Source organism: Pipistrellus kuhlii, unplaced genomic scaffold (assembly GCF_014108245.1).
Source record: "Pipistrellus kuhlii isolate mPipKuh1 unplaced genomic scaffold, mPipKuh1.p scaffold_m20_p_12, whole genome shotgun sequence".
Classification (NCBI taxonomy): domain Eukaryota; kingdom Metazoa; phylum Chordata; class Mammalia; order Chiroptera; family Vespertilionidae; genus Pipistrellus; species Pipistrellus kuhlii.
In genome coordinates, this window is record NW_023425427.1 from 18724442 (window position 1) to 18746822 (window position 22381).

The 22381-nt window shown below is 50.3% G+C and overlaps 1 protein-coding gene and 1 long non-coding RNA gene across 5 annotated transcripts in view; one reads left to right on the plus strand and one right to left on the minus strand.

Annotated features, from left to right (window-relative positions):
• Nucleotides 1-2319: 2319 nt before the first annotated feature.
• Nucleotides 2320-4975, minus strand: LOC123652132. The gene is made up of 3 exons (XR_006741267.1): nucleotides 4855-4975; nucleotides 3405-4178; nucleotides 2320-3195 (listed from the first exon to the last, which is right to left on the minus strand). It is a non-coding gene; the product is annotated as an uncharacterized LOC123652132 (long non-coding RNA).
• Nucleotides 4976-5676: 701 nt separating this feature from the next.
• Nucleotides 5677-22381, plus strand: part of B4GALT1 (beta-1,4-galactosyltransferase 1) — a 49314-nt gene continuing 32609 nt past the window's right edge. For 2 of the 4 annotated variants that reach the window (XM_045580060.1, XM_045580061.1), the window contains exon 1: nucleotides 5677-6212. In XM_045580060.1, coding sequence (XP_045436016.1) covers nucleotides 5855-6212 — 358 coding nt within the window. In that variant the 5' untranslated portion in view covers nucleotides 5677-5854. The remainder of the gene's footprint in view (nucleotides 6213-22381) is intronic. The other 2 variants (XM_045580059.1, XM_036433577.2) reach the window with 2 other exon arrangements.

The window sequence follows — 22381 nt, forward strand, 5'->3', positions numbered from 1 at the left end:
AGGAGCCCTGACCAGGACCCAGGACCGGGAGGAGCCTGCAACCAAGGTAAGTGCCCTTGACTGGAATCAAAACCAGGACTCTTTGGTCCACAGGCTGAGGCTCTATCTACTGAGTCAAACCGGCTAGGGCTGCTATGAAATTCTTATTGATTAAAATGTTTAAAACATGGGTTAGATGATAATATAATTAAGAGGAAAATTAACCTCTAAATGACTAGAGTGGCCTTTCTAGGATCTGAGAGAGTTGTACTTGAGGCAAAGGACTGATCCCAATAGATCGTGGACAGACATATCCTGTCCTGGGAACAGATGTTGCTAGAAATGGATGGCTGAACTCACTATCTGGGGCCTAGCACCAATGTCAGAGGCATTTTTGTGGAGATTGGGGTAAGAGGAGGAAGCTGGAGGAAGCCTACCTCACTTTAGGTCTTGAGAGGAAGTCCAGGTGGGCACTCAGAACAAAGTGTGGATGGGAGTAACATCCTGACAGGCTGTTTATATTGGTGTTGTGATAGATTAATAGATTTATAAAGCTGGGAGCTGGGTGGAACCGATGCCACCTCTGATGGAGAGGCATGGACCCAGAGCCCACATAGTGTGTTTTTTATATATCCACAAATACCAGCAAGTATCACCAAAACTTAGAATCAAAGGAGCTTATTTGCATTCAAGTAGGCCCTAGCATTTCTGGTGCTTGACTGGATTTACATATCAAAGCCTGCTGGACAAAGGTAAAAAGTCAGTACTGGACAAAGGTAAAAAGTCAGTACTGATAACATGGTCTGGCCTTTTTGAGGAAGCATGTTCCCAGGGTGTGGCTCTGTCTGTCCCCCTGAGTTCAGCTGACGATAATTAAGGAAATATCCATGTGCCTTCCCAGGGGGCCCTCTACAAACATCAATAATAAGAGAGAATTATTGATCGGCTGCCCCTTAAAAACGCCCCACACTGGGGATGGAGCCTGCAACTGGGCATGTGCTCTGACCGGGAATCAAACTGTGACTACCTGGTTCATACATTGACCCGCAACCACTGAGCCACGGTTTGGATATTTCTTATGTTGACATCGTAAATATTTTAGGTTTTACAGGCAAGATGGTCTCTTGCACTAAACCTATATGCATGGCTGAGTTCTAATAAAATGTCTTCACAAGAACAGCTGGTGGGCTGGATTTGACCTATGGAACTTATTTTCCAAGCCCCGCAATGTGTGATTGAAACAGAAAGTGAAGCTTCCAAAACCCTAAAACACAGAGCATTGACTTTGGAAGCAGAAAGCTTGCCGAGACCTGAACAGTAGCAAAGAGATTGCAAAGTGCAAAAAGGAAATTGTTCCTGGAGATTGTCAGAGCCCTAAATCACATACAGGCAGCACGCAGCGAGCAAGGATGACACAAAATGTATCCAATGAACTTGTGGTCTTGCTCTGGAGCAGTGGTTGCCAACAGTAGGTAGTCTGCGGATCACTGGTGATCCATGAGGTCCGAAAGGTTGGCAACCGCTGCTCTGGAGAATTCCAGGCAAAGTGTTCAAAGTTCCAAAGGGCTTGCCCTGTGCTAGATTGCCACCCTCCCTGCCCCACCTCTCACCCCATCCCCTTCTCTTTGCTGGGTTTTGATTTTGCACACAGTCAGTGCTGTTTGGACTCCTACCTATTGGCTTTTGGATTGAATTGCTCAGAGAGTAAGAGGAACTGGGTGGAACCGATGCCACCTCTGATGGAGAGGCATGGACCCAGAGCCCACCCAGTTCCTCTTTTTGCACTTTGCAATCTCCTTGCTACTGTTCAGGTCTCGGCAAGCTTTCTGCTTCCAAAGTCAATGCTCTGTGTTTTAGGGTTTTGGAAGCTTCACTTTCTGTTTCAATCACACATTGCGGGGCTTGGAAAATAGGTTCCATAGGTCAACGATACCGAAAATAGGTTCCATAGGTAACCATACCTCGTTTTATGTTTTATGGTTCCCTGGAACTCGAGGAACCACACCTAGGCCTGATTCAGCATATGTGCTGCCAAAGTGAGCACACAGGACTGATTCAAATGATGAGAAAGATTCTGGACCAGAGTCCGAGGCAGAAGTCCTAATGGGATGTTGTTCCTTTGGGGAATCTTTGGAAGAGATGAATGCATGTTACTTGTGGAAGGAATAGAGACCATTTGTGACCACTGGTCTACTCCTGTGGATCACAAAAGATGCCTGCCAACCCCTTCTCCCAAGGAGTCTATTTCTGCTCCCTTTGAATCTGGACGCTCCTATAACTAAAGTGCCCACATAAGTGATGGTTAGGGCTGGGCCTTAAGGAATTTACATTGTTGTTGAAATGTCCCTTCTTGGGATACACCCTCCAGTGTGTGAGAAAACCCAAGCAACCATGTGGAGAGGTCCATGGGAAGAAGAACCAAGGCCCTGACCCACGACCCATTCTGACCCAGCCGCCAGCCAGCACCGACTGCCAACCATGGGGTGGGGGGGCACTTTGGAATTTCCAACAGTGCCCGTGCCCCAGCTGACACCATGTGGAGCAGCACAGCCCAGGAAACAATTGTGATAACAATTAGTTTTAAGACATTACGTTTTGGGGTTGTGTGCTATTCAGCCACAGACAACTGAAATGATTGTCTACCAAGGGCCAGGCACTATTCTATGCACTCTGACCTACTAGGGTAAAACAGAAAGGTAAACTGACAGGTGCAGACGAGAGTACTGTGTGAAGGACAGAGAAAATGCCTCTACCCAGCTGAAGGCAGTCTGCAGAGAGAAGCAGAGGGCTGGGTGAGTCTGGGCAGATCAGCATGGGTTAGGCAAACTACCAAGTCCAGATCCCAACTGTTGGCCAGTCAGCCTAACAACTTCCTCCTTCAAGCATGTCCCTGAATGGATTGTTTCACCTGACAAAGGTGAGAGTGGGAAGAGCTGGAGAAGGTTGCCTGGGGTCTGTCTGGCTCTCTAAATCTAGTTCATGTTGGACAATGTTGTCCTGACGGTTTCTGACCTTCTGGAGCTTTCTGATGCAAGAAATGTACTGATTCTAAGTCCCTCTGGACAAGAGATGGTGAGGCTGGTGTTCATGCCTCAGTGGACTCTGCGTGTTCCTGAGGGATAGAGCAAGTGTCCGTTCCTTTCTGCACCCCCTGGCCACAGAAAGGGACAGGTCTGTGACCCTAACCTCCCCTCACTCCTATCTCCTGGCCATTACCTAGACTAGGGGTGTCGAACTCAATCAGAGAAGGGGCCAAAATCTAAAATCCAGCCTAAATCGCGGGCCGAATGGTTTACTGAACAGTCATAAACTGTCATTGTGATGGAAACGCAGCGGAGTGCAGTGATGACAGCGCGGTGCGGGCCACATTGCAAGGCCTGGCGGGACGGATTTGGCCCGCGGGCCTTGTGTTTGACACATGTGACCTAGACGCATGGAGGAAACATCTCCATTTTCCTCTCCCCTCGTTTTTCTGATGGGAGCCAACCTGACCCGTCCTCACTCACTGGCCAGGCATTTTCCTCTGGGCATACATAGGCTGTTATCGAGTCAGCTCCATCGGCACCAACTTCCTGGTGAACAACTCCTGACTTTTGTGTTCTAAAACAACAACCTTTCTTCCCTTCTCCCCTTCCCACGTTAGCAAGACAATCGTAAACATTCACTTCACAGGAATTTTTACAAATATTCATTCTGTGCCAACTGTGTGCCGGTTCAGTTCTAGGAACTGAGGATACAGCGTGAACATGGAAGTTCCTGCACTCACGGAGCTGATCTGCTGAGGGAGAGAGGCAATAATAAAACGTCTCATGTTGGGTAGTGGTGTCTGCTCTAAAAGAAAACCAAGCTGCTTAAGCAAATTTGGGTGGGGGACTTTCTACAAGGTGGTCTAAAAGGACCTCTTGAGTGATCTGAGTGACACACGGGGGAAGAGTATTCCAGGCTAAGTGAACAGCCAAGGCAAGAAGAAATGGGGCAAGTTCAAGGACCAGCAATTAGGCTAGTGTGGCTAAAGCAGGCAGAAGAAGCCCATCAGAGAGACAGGCGTGCCAGTGGAGTGAGGAAGACCAGGAGAGTCAGGGGTTCGGGTAGCCAAGTGAAGAAAGTGGATTCTGTAGGATCACAACCAAGGGCCAACTCCTGAGCCTGGGCTTTTCCACCTGCGGAATGGAGACACTAACAGTTCCTTTGCAGGGTAGCTGGAACTGAATGAGATACAATGTGTGGAGCAGTTAGGCGTGTGTCTGACCAGCATATAATCAATTTTCAATCTCTGCTAGTCCCCGCACTGCAGAGTGGCTGTCAGAGCCCCCAGCTTCTCCATCATCCATACAAGTGACAGCGCCTCCGTGAGTCCCCCTCAGGGCTGAGGTTTCCCTGCTCACTTATGCACTAGGCGGGCCTGAGGAGTGGCCTCTGGGTCAAATTTGAACCCAAAGAACCTCCAGCCCTTACTTGCAAATGAACAAGGACTAAACATGTGTGTGGTTTTTGTTGTTGTTGTTGTTGTTTTTAAGTTATGGAGCCACAGTGGATAGAGCGTCGGCCTGCGGACTGAAAGGTCCCGGGTTCGATTCCGGTCAAGGGCATGTACCTTGGTTGCGGGCACATCCCCGGTAGGGGGTGTGTAAGAGGCAGCTGATTGATGATTCTCTCTCATTGATGTTTCTAACTCTCTATCCCTCTCTCTTCCTCTCTGTGAAAAATCAATAAAATATATATTTAAAAAATAAAATAAAATAAAGTTATGGAGCCAGAATTCCGTCCCTGCCTCCCAACAGCTGTGGGATCTTATGCAAGCCTCACCTTCCTGAGCCTTGAACTCTTTATCTGCAAAATGGGGACAATTCCTACTTCACGGGAATGTGTCCAGACCTATGTGGATTTTAAATAGAGCCGGCTGCTCTCCTCCTTCTTGCCTGCGTGGGAGTTACTGAGGCTCCTCGCTTCGCTCCCAAATCGCGTACCCTCGTGGGGTGGGATGCACTAGAAGAGGCACCCCCCAAACACACACACACCCGTAGCCTGGGCTATTCAAGAGAAGCACACGCACCCACTATCTTTTCCGCAGGGCTGGGGGGGGGGGCACGTCTTCACGCTGGGCCCACGGCCGTAGCCTAAGGAAGGGGGTTCAGGGCTTCCAGGAGAGTCCCTCCCAGCTGTCCCGCCTCCCGCCCGGCCGAAGCCCGCTTCTGGGACAGCCTCTCTGCACCCCTCTCCCCCACCCCGCAGGCCCCAACCCCCCCAAACAGCAACCGGCTGGCTCTCTTCTCCGCCCTCCTCTTGGCCAGGCCCCCGTCCCAGCCCGGAGCACCCCAGGAAGTGGCGGCGCCTCACGCGGGCGGGTCAGAGGAGGAGGAGGAGGAGGAGGAGGCGCGGCTGCCCCGCGAGTGACCAGGTCCCGCCGCCGCCGAGTTCGAGAGGTCGGCGCTCTGGGCTGTCCCCGGCGTCCCCGGCCGAACCTGGGCAGCACCCCGCCCGGGGCACCTTGGGGCGCCTCGGGGCTGCCCGCCGCCCCTCCCAACAGTCCCGCCCCCCGCAGCCCCCCTTCCCCAGACCCCGCCCCCGGCCCCGCCCCCCGCGCCCCAGAGACCCCGCCCCGCGCTCCCCCCCCCCCAACCCTCCGCCCGGCCCCGCCCCCGGCGGCCCCGCCCCGCCCGCGCCCGCGCCCGCGCCCGCGGCGCCCAGCTCCGCGCTCGGCGGCCGGGCGGGCGGCGCGCGTCTCGGCGGCGGTCGCTGTGCTCCCGGCGCTCGCTCCCGCCTCCCGCCCCTCCCCCAGCCCCGCGGTCCGGCCGCGCCTGGCCGGGGGCCCGCGGGCGGGCCGCCCCGTACCCGCCGGAGCCCACCCGCCTCTTAAAGCGGCGGCGGCGGCAAGATGAGGTTCCGGGAGCCGCTCCTGGGCGGCAGCGCCGCGATGCCCGGCGCGTCCCTGCAGCGGGCCTGCCGCCTGCTCGTGGCCGTCTGCGCGCTGCACCTCGGCGTCACCCTCGTCTACTACCTGAGCGGCCGCGACCTCAGCCGCCTGCCCTACCTGGTCGGGGTGCCCCCGCCGCTGCAAGCCGCCGCCGGGCAGCCCTCGCCCGCGGACGCCACGGCCCGGCCGCCCCGGGGCAGCGATCCCGGCCCCGACGCGGCTGCCCTCCCCGGCCTCGCGAGCAACTTGACTGCGGCCCCGGGGTCCCTCGTCCCCGCCCTGCCGCTGCCCGCCTGTCCCGAGGAGTCCCCGCTGCTCGGTAAGGACTCGGGGGGGCGCCACTCCGAGGACTGGGACTCCCCCGGATTTCCCCGACCGGTCCCCCCACCCTCACCCCCGCCCCCGGTCCCGGACGTGTGCCCACGCCCTCCTCCGGGACAGACAGCTACCTATTCCGGATCAGCCCTAATCTCCCAAGAGGTTCCGGGCTGGACGGGGGTGGGTGAGAGGTTGGGAGGGGAGTCCCTTTGGGGTTCGTGGTGGTGGAAGGGGAAGCCGCAGGGCCCTCCGGCCCCAGAACCAGAGAGAGGGCCTTGGAGAGGTCCCTGCTCCGGCCCTAAGCCTCGAGACGTTTTGAGTTTTGAGTGCTTAGGGCTCGGAACAGCCTTCAAGGCAGCTCAGAGGAAGCCCACTCCGGTTTGGCGGACAGGGAGCGGACCTCCCAGTCCAACTTGGCTTCCTTCCTCAGAACCACTCTCAGCTGAGTGGGTTAACCTCTTTTCCTGACTTCCCCCTAAACTTCTGGTTCCTCGCCTGTCTAATGGGGGATAAATAAATGGTACCTGTTTCCGGAAGTCGTTTTGGAAGATTATAAGCTAAAGCAGTGTACACAAAGGTTTGTGTTAATGAGGGTAAACCCTCCGTAAATTGTCCCCGCGGTGCTCAGGATCCTTCTCCCCTGCTTCTTGCCCTTATAGGTTCCCCAAACCTCCATGAGGTGTAGGTCCTTCCAGGGGCCGCGGGAGGTGTTTGTGGGAACGGACATGTGAGCCCCGGAGGCTGGAGGGCTGATACCGAACCGGTTAGCACCGAGTCGTCCCTTTCCGGGAGCAGCCTGGAGTGATCGTGCCTAGAGGATGGGAACCTTAATCATACCAGCCTCCCTTTCCAGTAGACTGGGAGCTTGGGTGGGTGGGATCGAATTCCCTGTGTCGGGAGGAACTTCTCTCTCTGACCTGTATCCACAGGCAGCCCAGCCCAGCGCGGCCACAGGTTTGCTTCCAAGATTACCAGACAGGTGGCTGCTCATTTCTGATGCCAGGGCTGAGAGAAGGCTGTTCCTGGTGAGGGGCCCTGGCAAGCAGGCAGGCACCCTGCCAGTAGGAACTCTTACACTTTTCCGCAGAATCCTGGCAGCGCAGGCCTCTTACTTGCTCTTGCTCAATTTCTCCAATAATTACTTCAACATTTTTTATATCCAGTTTGGGAGGAAGCTCTCGCAATTGGTCAGACATGAACGGCAGCCATAAGGGGGGGACTTTCCTTAAAGCAGAACACGGGATTCTTTTGGACTGGATGATGCTCTCTGGGAAGCAGATGGGTCCCATAGAATGAGGTCGAATCTTCGCCCACCGCCAAGTGCATGAGATGCGGTTCCTCCGAGTCTCGCATGTGTGAGAGGAGGTTGTCTGTGATGAACTCACTGGGTTATTTTTAGAACGAAACCAGATTGTGTATGTTAAGTATGTGACAACGTGGACTTGGGACTTGAAGTTTTATTTCTCAGGCTCCCGTGGAGAGTTTGAGGAGAGAAGGAAGAAAGAGTGAGTTCCCTTCCTTACTCCAGAGAGGCCAGTGTCCCCCATCCCGGCACTGCCGCTCAGTCCTTTTGTGTTTGTAATAGTTGCCTGGACTTCTCAGCAGAAGGGAAGAGAAATTAATTAGCAAATGAAAGTGCCCCAAAGTTCATCTGATTGATGTTTGAAGTGCAGGGCCTTCCGGATGAATCAGGAGAGGCTGTGGTCGCTAGCTCACTGAGCTTTGTTTTATAACAGCGTTGTTCCTAGTAATGGGTGAGGAGTTATTGGCCTCTCTGAGTCAACTCCGAATTGGTGGCTGGAAGGGACTTTCTGAGAGAGAAGCTTCTGGAGGGCGAGGAGAGAGAGGCCCTGGCTGTTCTCCAGCTTGTCTGGGTCTATGTGACAGCATGGGACCCTGGTATTTAGGCGGCTGGTGGAGGCAGCCCCGGAAAGTGGGGGTGAAGGGTGTTTTATCCATTTTAATTGAGCCCTTATGTTTGAGTGGTTGGGTGCAGCTCTCGGAGGGGAAGTTCCTGGCCGGGAGGGAGCCTTAAGAGAGCTGCAAGTCGCCGGGACTGGTTTGGCTCAAGTGGATAGAGCATTGGTCTGGGGACTGAAAGGTCCCCGGTTCGATTCTGGTCAAGGGCATGTACCTTGGTTGCGGGCATATCCCCAGTAGGGGGTGTGCAAGAGGCAGCTGATCGATGATTCACTCTCATCAATGTTTCTAACTCTCTATCTCTCTCTCTTCCTCTCTGTGAAAAATCAATAAAAAAAAGAAAAAAGAAAAAAAAAAGAGAGCTGCAAGTCTTCCTGGGAGTGAGTGGTGTGTGTGTGTGTGTGTGTGTGTGTGTGTGTTGGCGGGTGGGATGGCCCATCTGTTCAGCTGGGCAGATGTCTACCAAAGCTCTTGTGGGGTGGTTTTGAGGTTGGTGGGAGAAAGCATCCCTGGGGTTGAGAGCTGTGGCCTTTTCACTACTTGCAGTTCCTTTCTACAACGTGGCTCTACTTTCTGGTGTCCAGGGGTCTGGAGCAGATGCTTCGGTCCTTCTCGGCTGGTAGGTGGTGGGTAACCGCCGCCGCCATGCCCTGTTCCATCGGGGAGCCATGCTGGGCTGTCGATGGGTCACTGTGAGATCCGTTGTGGGCTGTCAGAGCTTTGAGATTGACTTCAGATCGACTTGGTTTGAATCCCGTCTCTGTCTACACTGCCTGTGTAACGTAGGGTAGGAGGATAGTAGTTGGAGCCACAGCAGGCCCTGCCTCTGGCACCCCACGAGCTAACGTGAGGCTCCCGAGTTCTCCCAGGGTGCTCTGGCCTGTGGGTCGTGTCCTCCCGCCTGCCCGAGGGCGGAGCGGCACTCACTCTGCTGACCTGGTGGTGGTGAGGCCCCTTTCCTGGCTGCCAGGGTGTTTGCCTTCAACACACACAGCCTGGGAGGGGCGGTGACCTTGCATTGTTATCTCTGCTCAGGCTTGACGGCTGCTCAATGTGGCGCTGGCACTGCCATCCCAGAGAGGGGCTGGGTAGGGAGGGGGCAGAGCCTCAGGTTGGACTGGTTAGGGGAGGTAGGGCAGCCCTGAGGACCCCCCCTGGGGCCTGGGACTTTTGGCACAGTTCCCTCGAGGGTACATGGGGGCCGTGGGTGGTGGTGGGTATGAGACTGCTTTTAAACACAGAGGCCCCTCTTGCCCAGCCGTGCCATGAGGAAGGCTCTGACCTACAGGTGGGCACCAGAAAGCCATGGGCACCTGGGCCGGCAAACAGCAGCCGCAGGTGGCCAGGGCTCTGGGAGCCCCTTGTTCATAAGCCAGTTTCCCTGGCTTTTGTGGGGGCTGTCAGCCGGGCCTCTGCCTCAGTTTGTGCCCACGGGAAGACGAAGCATTTACAGAGCTCTCAGGTGTTTCTCCACCAGCGTGCCCTCCACGCCCCCGCCTCCCCCTTCATATGCACACGTGTGGACACAAGCCCAGGACAGTGTGTACTTTGAGGACATCTGTCTTGGCCTCTGCTCAGGCAGGGGCTCCCTCGCCACTTTGGGATTGAGTCTTGGGACCTCATCACCTTCCAGTTTGGGGTGGAGCCTCATCCTAAGGGTTCGGGGAGGCACAAGGAGCCTCCCTTGTGTCCAGATCTTTAAGTTTTGGGAGGTTATGTAACTGGTTTTGTAAGCCTGTATTGTCCTGTTGCTTTTCTGGGGAAAATATTTATTGACGTACACACAGACATGCCTTCTAGTCCAACAGGCTGCGATTGAGAAATACCCTCCATGGCTGTCTGGCTTCCTGGTGGGGGCAGGAGTGATTCCCGCCTGCTGTGTTTCTTCCCAGACTCCGAGCAAATGTGGGAGCCTTCGCCTGACGAACCAGGTGGAAACTCCTTGGGGCACGGGGATCAAGAGCCAAATGTGGGATTGGACTCGACCTGCCCCCTTCCTGGGACTCTCTAGTCCCCAGGCTCCCAGACCTCTTTGTGCTAGAGGGGAGTGGCTTGCCCAGGCTGGAACCCAGACTCCTGGCTTCCCTGCCCAATGCTCTTTTCTTTTTCTTAATTTATTTTTTATTTTGGGAGTGTGGGGTGTATTTATTAAAGCTGGGAACAGTGAAACAAAGCGGGGGGCCGGGGAAGGGGGGGCGGGAGGCTTAAGGTAGAAGAAGCAAGAAGAGAGAAAGCCTAGGTGGCCCTCTGCTTTGGCTCTCCAGAAACATGCTGACGAAATGTGCCGCGCTGGGCTGCCGTTAGCTCACTGAAACGTCAGGGGGAAGGGGGTCTTGGAGACGGGTTCGTGAGCTAAGCCTGGGATGAGCGGCTGCTCCCCAGAGCTCTCGGTTGGACCCTTAAGAGTTTAGGAGAGAAAAGTAAATACGCACACCTGAGAGGGAAGGAGGGCGAGGGCGTGCTCCCGAGAGAGCCTGCCCCTGCTCAGTAGGTACCCAGTGCAGAGGCCCAGGGCAGCCTGAGGTGGCATGGAGACCCTGGGAAGATCTTGTGAGGTGTGTGTTTGGGTCCCTTGGTGAGGTTTTACATGATGGCAACCTGCCTGGCTGAAGCATCTGGCAACTTCATTCATTACATTCCAGCAATATGCCCGTCCTGTGCTGGGCACCAAAGCCAGGAGGAGGAAGAGGGCAGTCTTTAGCAACTCACCGTTTAGGCAGAGGAGGCACAGTTAAACTGTGCTGACACATTGAAGGAAACGTGTGTGTGTGTGTGTGTGTGTGTGTGTGTGTGTGTGTGTTTAGTCTCTCCCTTGCCTTAGCCACCCTTCCTTTCCTTCTTCCTTATTTCATACATCCAGAGTTGCAGTCAAAGTTCTTCAGTCCTGGTTTTATTTGATTGTGTGAGGGGGGAAAAAATGTCCCTCTGATTTCTGAGGCCTCATCTTAGCTCTGCTGGGTAATCTTTTAACTTGCTGCTTTTTATAATGGCTGTGATGAGACATTAGCTTGGCCATATGGCTGGGTGTTACACGGTCTTTGGGTAACAAGCAGGGTAGGGATTCCCAGCCTGGGGATTTGCTAATTTATGGGTTGTGAATGGCCAGACAGTTAATGCCAAGGCAGCCCCAGCCCTTCAGTTGGATTCCGCCCTAGGGGCCTGCCAGGCTTTGGGGTTCCTCAGCTGTGCTCTGGGTGTGTGTGAGCTGAGCTCCATCATCCTATGGCCAAGTCAAACCTGGTGATTTCTCCAGCCGCTTACCCAGGGCCTCCTGCCCGTTCGGTGGCAAGAAGCAGAGAATGGAATGCTGCTTGAATCCACATCCACCTGGAAAGTCTAGTTTTTCTTATCCTGTTAAGCGCCCATACAGCTGTCCTCGGACAAAGGTCCACCCTCTCTGCCTAAATCCCCGGAGGCCTGGCACTGTGGCTATTTTCCACTCGGCTCTGGCGCTGCCCAGTGTGGTCTCGGGACAGTGAGGTCACGGTGAAGCCTCGCCCGCCAGACCCTGGCTGCTGCGGGATGGGATTCTGGGGCCCCACAGGGCCCCTCCTGCCCCTTCACCTGCTGGGGGGTCCTGGGAACCAGACTGCGGCTGTGCTTGTCGAGGCCTCCGTTGTGGGGGCCTCTGCGTTTACCGGGGCCCAAGCACGCACGTCACCAGCCCGGGGAGAGATGTCGAACCCTGTTCTAAAGGTCAGAGCTGTTCGGGCTGGCAGGTGGTGGTGGCTGGGGGTCGGGGACAGGGCCCGGCAGGGAGCTGGTTCTGGGTGGACGTGGCCTAACGGGATTTGTCCTTAGAAGGCAGAAGGGCTGACTCACGCCCTCCGAGCCCTCCGCGTTTCAGGTTCTGCTTTCCAGCCCAGCCCCAGCCGGCTCCCTTCCCGCACTAATGAAGGCCAGTGGCTACATAACTGGCTCTTGCTGAGTTGTCTGGCAGTGATTTTAATCTAGGGCCTGGGTGTGTGAGGTAGCTGCTTCTCTGTCCCCAGCCGCCTCTCCCAAGCCCCTCAGCAAGCCCGGAGAGAGGAGGAGGAGGAGGATTTGCCTCACTGGGAGGCTAGGGCTGTTGTTCTTGGCTTGTTCCTGTTTTTGGTTTACTTACTTACTTATTTATTTATTTATTTTTTTTTGTGTGTGTGTGTCTGTGTTTTGTTTTTGTTCTTCTTTAGGAGCCGATAATCCCTTTGTGTGAGATTTTACACAAAAAGCTCATTACTTTTTCTATAAAAGGTCACACAGGCTCATTGAAAATAATTGGAAAAGTTAGGAGGTGAAAAAAGCACACCTGTATTCCTGTCACCCAGACAAAACATGTTAGCATGATTTCTGCTAGTCTTTTTTCCTTGTACATGTTTAAGAATATAGATGCTATCTTTATTTGAAGGACAGGTAGGTTAGTATAGATAGAGATAGCTTGGTGTGCCTAGTATTTTTCATTGAAGATCCCATCACAAGCTTGGTTCTCCACCTTTGAAAGTCACAAAGGAGGCTATATATATTATTCTATCAACTGAATATGTATAACTTTCATCATTCAGCAGCTGTTGAACACACACACACAGTTTTGAGGTTCTTTTTTTTTTTTGTGGTCTTGTGTGAGGCTTGTGCATAAAACTTTATGTACTTTTTGGATTGTTTCCATAGTAGAGTTTTCTAAAAAAAAAAAAAAAAAAAAAAAAAAAAAAAAAAAGAAAAGGAAATAAGAGTGGGTGCTTTTTGAGTAGGGCTGGGTTTTCAAGCCAGTTTTACTAAAGGATAGGCCCAACGAAAATCACGTGTTTGCTTATTGCAGGCAGATGAGTGTTGTCTATTGCAGCATGAAGGATGTGTCTAGAATTCTGACAAAAAAGGAAACTAGGTGCAGGAAGTGCTTGCGGCAGGGGAAAGGGCCAGGTTGCAGGCCAGGCAGGCTCTTGGGATAAAGCTGAGCAGAAGTCTGCTGTCAGTAGAAGTGGGGGATGAGGGTGAGGGGAGACGCCGGGTTGATGCCCCATGAGTCAGCTTTCTAAGTAACTTTTCCATTTGTTTCCTTGGCTAGGCTAGGCTTATGTGGACTGGGGCACTGGGGCTGTGGTGCTGGGTAAACAACCAGCTAGCTAACCCTGTGCTGTTAGCATGACTGACTTGACTATTTCCACCAAAGGTGTGGGAACAAGCTAACAAATCAGACTCTGAAATACACAGCCAGCTCTCCCTCCTCCAGGAGGTCCGAGATCTGGGGAGGGATCATGAAGTAAGAAACCTGTAGGTTTCCAGGAATTCCTCTCTCTCTCTCTCTTTTGAGGGGGGGGGGGGGGGGGGAGAAAAGCCTCAGAGGCCAGGAGAGTCTGGCATGAAGTAGGTGCTTGTTCGGGTGGGTTAGAGCAGTTCAGGTCAGTGTACCAGGCTTCTCCCCAGGTGTCTATTTTGAGGTTATTCTACTTGGAGCATCTTCACTGGAGCTCAATTCTTCTCTTCTGAGGGACACTTTGGGTTTGGGAATCTGCCAGGGGTCATTTGGCACAGAGCCTGGGCACCAGGGGGAGGTGGCAGCGAGGGAAGGGCCAGGATTATGTCATACCAGCATGACCTGTACTGTATGAGATCAGGCTGCTTCCAGCCCCACCACTCGGGTCATGGGGAGGGGCCCTGACGGGGTTCAGTCATTGCCTGGCTCTGTGAGAGAGCACATTCTAAAAATGCCTTAACATTTTTCTTTATTTCTTCCTGTTTTGCATAACGTCCTTGTGCCGTTGACATCCTGAAACTGCAGAGCCGTTTGTTGGCGTTCTAGGCGCCGCCAACTTAAAAAAACAGGAAAGGACTCCGAGGCCAAGATGCACTAAGGAAACTGGTATTTGCATTGTAGGAGGTCTTAGGTAGTTCCCGGCATTCAAACGACCTTTTCAGGCAGCTTGGGGAGGGTCTCCGCCTGCCCAGTAAGTAGATTTGAGTCCTCATCCCAAAATTAAGAGGGGCCCCAAGGAAGAGGATGAGTGGGGACTCGGCCAGCAAACTTGTATCGGTAACTATACTATGGGAAGCCTGGGAGTTGGATGTAAACAGGAGCTGACCCCCATTCTGGGGATCCCCTCAGCCGTGGACAGACTCTGGCAATCCCGTGGTTAGAGAGAGGAGAGGAGGCGTGGTGCCCCCAGGGCCGGAGCCAAAATGCAGGGCCCCTCTCCCTGCCTCAGGCCGTTTGAACCGTCTCCCCGGCTGGGAGGGGCTGAACCCTGCCTGTCATTTCCTGTAGCTGCTGCACGTGAGAGGAACGTCACAGCTGAAGCCCGGGCTGTTGTGCTGTTGCATCCAGCCACCAGCTGGGTAGAAGAAGACAGGAAGTAGAGGCAGAGTGAACAAAAGATGATAAGAGTTGAGAGCTGGTGTAGTTGGGATCATGCTGGGCAAGGGAAGGCTGAGGATAATAGCTCAGACTGAGGGACCGAAGGGAAGAAGGTGCCAGGAGGGGGAGGTCCAGAAGGAGGGGTTTCGTGGTCCGCAGAGGGTAGGAGCAAGCCTTGGAAGCCACTGGAGTGAGGATTCTGAGTTCTGGTTCTTGTAACTTGTTAAGTCGTTTTGGGCAAGTCCCAGTTTCTCTTCCTCCTCTGGTCTGAGTTGGTGAGGGGAGAGATCCTGGTTATATCTGCAGCATGAAAGGCTTCTGGCACCCACTCTACCCATTTCAAGAGCTCTTGTAGTGAGGCTTCTGGTGAGGATTTTGTCAGCCCTGACCAACAGGCATCAAGATTTTAGTTGACGGGTGACCTATGTTTCTTCCCGTCACTCTGGCTAGCCATGTGATATGGGAAAGATATTGTCCTCCCTGCTCTCACCTGTATTTGTGAAGTGTAGGCAGGGCCTGAAACAGTGCCTAACATAGACTAGCTCTGAATCTATGTTATCTATTATTGGTAGTGCTGACAGTTCTAATTTGTGAAGATTTGGGCATTTGCTTTGTAGGATTTCTTCCTTTGTTGTTGTTGTTGTTTTTTTAAATTGAAACTGTCATTATATTAAATGTTTAAAAACATAATTCTTCTATCGACCGTTGTAACAAAACATGTGCGTAACACTGTAGCAAAACTCAATTTCCCTTCCAAATGTATGCCTACTATACTCTGTGGCAATTGTAGTGTGAAGCTATTTCGAATTCTGTTTTCATTCAGCTGTTATGTTGTTTATCATTATCCCAATTCTCTTATATAGCAACTCTAATATTCTTATAGATATCCTCTTAGCATCCGACATTCCAGATTTCACCATCATAGGTAATCTTGAACATTTTTGCTGTGTGCCGCTCATTGCTTCAGTTGAATTATTTCCTTGGGATAAATCGCTAGAGAGGAATTTCTAAGCCAGAGGATATTGCTATCAATACTTTGTTTTCCAGGCCCTAAACTCTAAATTCCTGGGCCAGGGATATTGGCTTTTAAGGAGTGTGGATTCCGGGAGTCAGGTCTGTCTGGAGTCTCACACTTACACTCCCAGCCCTTGGGCCTTGTGTGTGTGTTAAGGTCCCTGGGTAGGGCCTGCGGACACTCTGGATTTGAAGCTTTTTCTTTAAGCCTTTGCCTCTGGTTCCTGCGGAGGTTTCTCAGTGTGCAAAAAGCCTTACTGGTGGCTCTTTCAATGCCTTTGCCAACTAGTTCATTTACACAAGACAAGAACTTTTCATTTTTTTCCTTTGTTTATGAAGCCAAACCTATAGAATGAGGGCAGCCCCTTTAAAGGTCTGACTTTAAAATGGTGTTGATCTAAAACTTTGCCGCTTGGTGGCTAGAAATACCACTACATTCAGCCATCCATAGAAACTATGTTAGGTTCTGATGGGCTAGCCAGGATGGCTGACTATGGACGAACTCTGATTTATGGAATCCAGAAAGGGGCCCATAAAGATTGGGGGGTAGGAGGGTTAAATTGATCAATAGTCCAAGGTCTGCAAATATGAATTGCCAGTTCTATCCCTACAGCCACTCTCCATGCACATGCCCTTTTGTAGATAAAGGAACCTGCTGACTTGCATAAACGGTAGAATGGCTTTAGAACTAGTGGTTTTTGTTACAGGAGAGGACAGGAGCTTGTCTTCCCTGGTTGCTTGAGGGAGTGGAGCTCTTGGGGGGTACTGCTGGGATAAGCATTTCCAGAGGCTCCCGGTGGAGGATGTGATATGGCGGAGAGCTTTATGTCTGTGGAATTACACCTCTCGGTTTCCCAAGTCCCATTTCCTTTGGTCCAGCCATAGAAGAGTAGCAGGAGTTTCAGTAGAGCGAAAACCAGAGCCAGTGTCAAGAGCTTCCTTTCCATGTTGGAGCCAGGTCCAGTCCAGCATCAGGCTAGCTCTTGTTTCCCCGCTGTGGTCCATTGCATGTGGTGTCCGCATGGCTGCGGGCCATATGGGTGAATGCAAGAGGAACGAGCGAGCTCGCCCTAAGCAACCGGTGCCCCAAGAGAGTGAGATTCTTTGTTTAGGGGATTATGTATTCCCAAATGTTCTGTGTGTTTGCTTTCCCTTTGTTGGACACCCCCTCCCGGGATCTGCAGGGACTGGCCTAGTATGCCTGGTGGAGCTGCCCAAATGACACGTCTGGCTTCCCTTTCGGCTCCTTTCCTTTTATGAATAACTAGTGAATTACAATGGTATCAATTTCAGTGGCCACAGGTTACACATCCAGCAGGCAGGGTGGATTCAGCCTGGGACAGCTGCTCCCTTCGTCTTGTAGCCACTCTATATGCCCCCTCTTCTGCTGCATTCCACAGCAGTCAGCTGTGACTTGGTGACAGGTGCCTTCTGGGTCCACTCGGAATCAGGCCAGAGCTGCTGTCCAGCACATTGTTGCTGGGGGACCCAGGGCAAGACTACTTCCTGTGTAAAATGGGGAGATACTTCTTACTTCAGAGGGTTGATAAAGGATTGAATGAGAGGAGGTTTGTGGCAATACCAGTGCTCTGTATTTTGATCAGTGCTTAACCCACTCACCCAGAAGACATCCATTCAACACAGTGGGCTGCAGAGCATAATTCCTCCAAAAGCAGTTGTGTGTGTGTTGTGTATGTATGTTGTGTGTGTGTGTGTGTGTGTGTGTGTGTTTGTGTGTTGCCATCTGCCCTAGGGCAGAGTTAACAGGGAGAAGGAAACGTGAGACTATAGCCACAGGTTAGGGACATGATTTAGCATGAAACCAGGGTTTAGCGGCGACTGGCCTGGCTTACACATGAACATACCTGCCCCAGGCCACAGGGAGAAGGCCTTCCGTTTTGTTGAACCCACGATGCTGGGAACTTGGAGTATGTGTTGCCCTGTGTCCGTCGGGCCAGGATTCTGTGGTGACCCGTAGTCTTCCCCTCTCCGGGGGGGACGTGTGTCTTGGGGAGATACCATCACAGGTTACAGAGAGCTGAGTGGTAAGGGGGAGGAGCTGGGACGAGCATTGGATATTTGGTGGAATCTCAGGAAGTGAGAAGGGGTGATTAACAAAATGGAGGCTACGTATATGTAAATGGGCTTAAGCTGTGGTGCCCAGTGGCCTGTGTGTAGTTAGAAAAACTTAGGCCTAGGCTAAGTAGACAGCCTGCCTTTGCCTAGGACAGTGGTTCTCAACCTTTCTAATGCCACGACTCTTTAATACAGTTCCTCATGTTGTGGTGACCCCCAACCATAAAATTATTTTCGTTGCTACTTCATAACTGTAATTTTGCTACTGTTAATGAGTCGTAATGTAAATAAATATCTGTGTTTTCCGATGGTCTTAGGCTCTACAGCAGCGGTTCTCAACCTGCTAGCAGGGCCGCTTAAGACCATCGGAAAACACAGTTATTTACATTACGATTCATCATATTAAAATCCTCAACAAAATTCTAGCAAATCGACTCCAGAAGAACATCACAAAGATCATACACCATGACCAAGTAGGATTTATTCCAGGAATGCAAGGATGGTACAATATCCGCAAAGCAATAAACGTAATACATCACATAAACAAATTGAAAGATAAAAATCATATAGTCATATCAATTGATACAGAAAAAGCATTTGGTAAAATCCAACACTCTTTCCTGATAAAAACTCTTAATAAGGTGGGAGTACAAGGATCATACCTCAACATAATAAAAGCTATATATGATAAACCCACAGCCAACATTATACTCAATGGGCAGAAACTAAAACCATTCCCTCTAAGAACAGGAACAAGACAGGGATGCCCACTCTCGCCACTCCTGTTTGACATAGTACTGGAAGTACTAGCCATTGCAGTTAGACAAGAGGAGGAAATAAAAGGCATCCAAATTGGAAAAGAAGAAGTAAAGTTATCCTTATTTGCAGATGACGTGATATTGTACATAAAAAACCCAAAAGACTCCATTAAAAAACTAATTGACTTAATAAATGAATTTGGCAATGTAGCAGGATACAAAATTAACGCCAAGAAATCCATGGAATTTCTATACACCAACAGTGAAACTACAGATACATTACGATTCATAACAGTAGCAAAATTATAGTTATGAAGTAGCAACGAAAATAATTTTTATAGTTGGGGTCACCACAACATGAACTCAATTAAAAGGTTGCGGCATTAGAAAACTTGAGAACCACTGGTTTAGGAGCTGCCGTTGGCAGTCAGGATGGCAAGCCTTTCAGTCCAGCTCTGGGGCCAACCTACAGAGTATTCTGAGAGAAATCTTCTCACTAAGGCCTCGGTTTACCCATCCATAAAATGAGATGAGCGGTTGGCTTGGATGCTCTCTGGAGTCCCTGCCTGCCTGGGAGTTCTGATGTAGCCATGCACTCTACATGGCTTTGCTGCAGGACGGTAGAGTGCTGTCCCCTTGAGGGCCGGTCCTGTAGAACTGGGGGTGATTCTCAATGGGTCCTGGGAGCCAGGAGTGAGTCTTACTGGACAAATCCACACCCGCCTGATCCTCCAGCGATTTCAATGTCTAGGCACAAAATCAAAACTTGGGATGAATGAGTAAGTTGGTCGGTTGGAAAGCCCAGTCAGTGGGAGCCACAGTGAGTCTAGGGCCCTAGGCTCCAGCACCCACCAGCCAGCCACTCTCACATCAGAGGCTGCTAATGCAGCGCTGGCCAGGCAGGGGGAAGGTCCTTCCTATGTCATTCACTCTCACCGCGGCTCTTTTTCTTGCCTAATTGTCTTGGTTAGAACGTTTAGCACAATGATGATAAGAGAGGACATCCTTTTCTTGTTCTTGATCTTAGGGCAAAAACATTCTGTCTTTCTCTATTAAGTATAATGATAGCAGTGGGATTTTTCATAGCAGTGTGGGTACCCGATGTTCTTCTTTATCAGGCGAAGAAAGATTCTTGTTGAGTGTTTTTTTTTTTATCATGAATAGGTAATGTGTTTTGTCAAATGCTTTTCTGTGGGCTGACTACTGAACCACACCAGCAGGGCTGATTGATTAAAAAAAAAAAAAAAAAGATGTAAGTTAATCTTGAATTCCTGGGATAAGTCCTACTTGGTCATGGTGTATAGTCCTTTTTATATGTTGGATTCAGTTAACTAGTTTGTTTGTTTGTTTTATTAAGGATTATTTATGAGATATTGATCTGTATGGCTTTTTTTTTCCCCCCCATCTTTATTGTGGTATAATTGACAGAAAAATTACCTGTAGTCTTCTTTCTCATGATGTCTCTATCTGATTTTGGTACCAAGGTAATACTGACTCCTAAATGAGGAGGGAAGTGTTCCCCCTTCATGTTTAGGGAGAGTTTGTGAAGATTTGTATTCTTTAACTGCCCAGTGGAATTCACCAGTGAGGTCATTGGGCCTGGGCTTTTCTTTGTCGGAAGCTTTTTGATTACCAATTCAATTTTTTACTTGTTACAGGTCTGTGCAGATTTTCTATTTATTCTTGAGAGTTAGTTTGGTAGTTTGTGTCTTTCTAAAAATTTGTCCACTTAACCTTAGTCGTTTAATTTGTTGGCATACATTTGTTGATAGTATTCCCTTAAATTCCTTTTTATTTCTATAAAGTTGGTAGGAATGTTCCCTCTTTCATTCCTGATTTTGGTAATTTGAGTCTTTTTTTTTTAAGCCCCTTTCTGATCAGTCTATGCCACTTTTTTTTTTTTTTCTCCCAAAGAACCAACTTTTGGTTAATTGATTTCCCCCTCTTCCTTATTGCTCCTCCATTCTCTTTTTTTATTAATTTCTGCTCTAATCTTTATTTTGTTCCTTCTGCTTGCTCTAGAGTTAGTTTGCTCTTTTTCCAGTGTTTCAAGGTGGAAGATTAGGTTATTGATTAGAAATCTGTAGATCATGCACTTGTACCAATTTGATAGGCACTGTCAAATTGCCCTCCAGTTTATGCTTATCAGCTGTGGATGACAAGTGCCTATTTCCCACATCCATGCCGGCACTGGGTGTTATCAGTCTTTTTACGTTTGTCAATATGATGATCAAATATGGTATCTTGTTTGAGTTTGTTTCTCTAATTAGTGGTGATGTTGAGCAAACTGTCATGTGTTTGTTGGCTATTTATATTTCTTCTGTAAATTACTTGTTTATATTTATATTTATTTTTCTATTTTAAAAATATGTTTGCAGGAGCTTTTAATACTATGGATATTATTCCTTTAATATAGGGGTGTCGAACTCAATCAGAGAAGGGGCCAAAATCTAAAATCCAGCCTAAATCGCGGGCCGAATGGTTTACTGAACAGTCATAAACTGTCATTGTGATGGAAACGCAGCGGAGTGCAGTGATGACAGCGCGGTGCGGGCCACATTGAAAGGCCTGGCGGGACGGATTTGGCCCTCGGGCCTTGTGTTTGACACATGTGCTTTAATATATATTGTTTGCAAATATGGTCTCTACATCTGTCACCTGTCTTTTTTGTTTGTTTGTTTTATCTTAACTTGAGGATATTTTTATTAATTTTAGAAAAAGAGGAAAGGGTAAAGAGGATGGGGAGGGAGGGAGGGAGAGAAACATTGATGTGAGAGAAACATTAATCAGTTGACTCCCATATGCACCCCTGACAGAGAATCGAACCCACAACCTGTTTGATGTATAGGATGACAGTTCAACTAACTGAGCCACCCAGCCAGGCACCTGTCTTTTTTACTTTATCTCTGGTAGCTTTGATCATACAGCCAAGTTTTACATTTTTATGTATTTAAGTTTGTGTTTTCCTATATTACTTTAGCCTCCCCCGCAGCTTAGGAAGGTCTATATAATTCTCAGACCGTAAAATTTTCCTTCTGTAGTCTTTTCTAAGCTGGTTCTCTAACATCTTAGTACTTGTCTCTGACAGTAAAAGACGAGCAGAGTTGCTGTTCAACCCTTACGTTTTGCAGGAAGGTTATGTCATGCCCACCAAAACATTTGAGGTCCCAGGCCCTTCTTCCAAGTCTGTCACTGTTGCTAGTGTTCAGAGGAGAAAAGTGGAATTTTAGTCTCTTGTAATAACCCTGCAGGCTTTGAAGTTCTAGGGAGTCAGTAAGAAGGCAGAGTAATATTTATTGATATCTATTAGTGTCAAGTACTGTGATAAATATGTGTATGTGTTATCTCACATACCACCTGAAAAGGGCTCATTGTTTTATGCCTACTCCTTAGAGAAGGAGATTGGAGGGAGCTGGCTACATTTAAAGTGGTCCTGCTACCCCAGAGGTATTGCCAGGAGTGCATGGCTGGCAGACTGCCCGGATGGCCCAGAGAGAAGCAGGCTCTCTACAGCCCAAAGCCTGGTTCTAGATGTAGAGAGAAGAGGATGTACTTGTCACTGGCATTACTGGTCCAGAAATCCGGTCAGGGCTCCAGAATATCGGAGGAGCAACTTAGTAATAAAACTCCCAAGAGGCTCATTTACCTGCTGGGATGCTAAACTTCTGATTTACTGGGAAGATTAAACTGTTGTCACGTGCCTTAGAGTTCTCTGGCTGCAGGCAGCACTGGGAGGGAAGGCAGTTAGTCCACAGTCAGTGAGTCAGACGGCAGAGCAGGGAAGTGAGTACTCTAACGGGAGGTGGTGTCAGGCTGATGAATCTGACCCCACAGGATTGCAGACCTGCTCAGTGCTGGAAGGATACATCCGGCTCCATCCTCCGCGGCTCCCCTGTCTATTCCCTTTGCTACTTTCTTCCTGCTTTCCTTTCTCTCCACCCAGCCATCAAACGATTTCACGCCTGTTATTATCACGGACTCCCTTTTATCCTCATTCCCACTTCCATTTCTCCATCCCACCTCCGGCCATTCTAATGTGCATAATGTGTGACTATTTTTATTCTTGCCAAATGG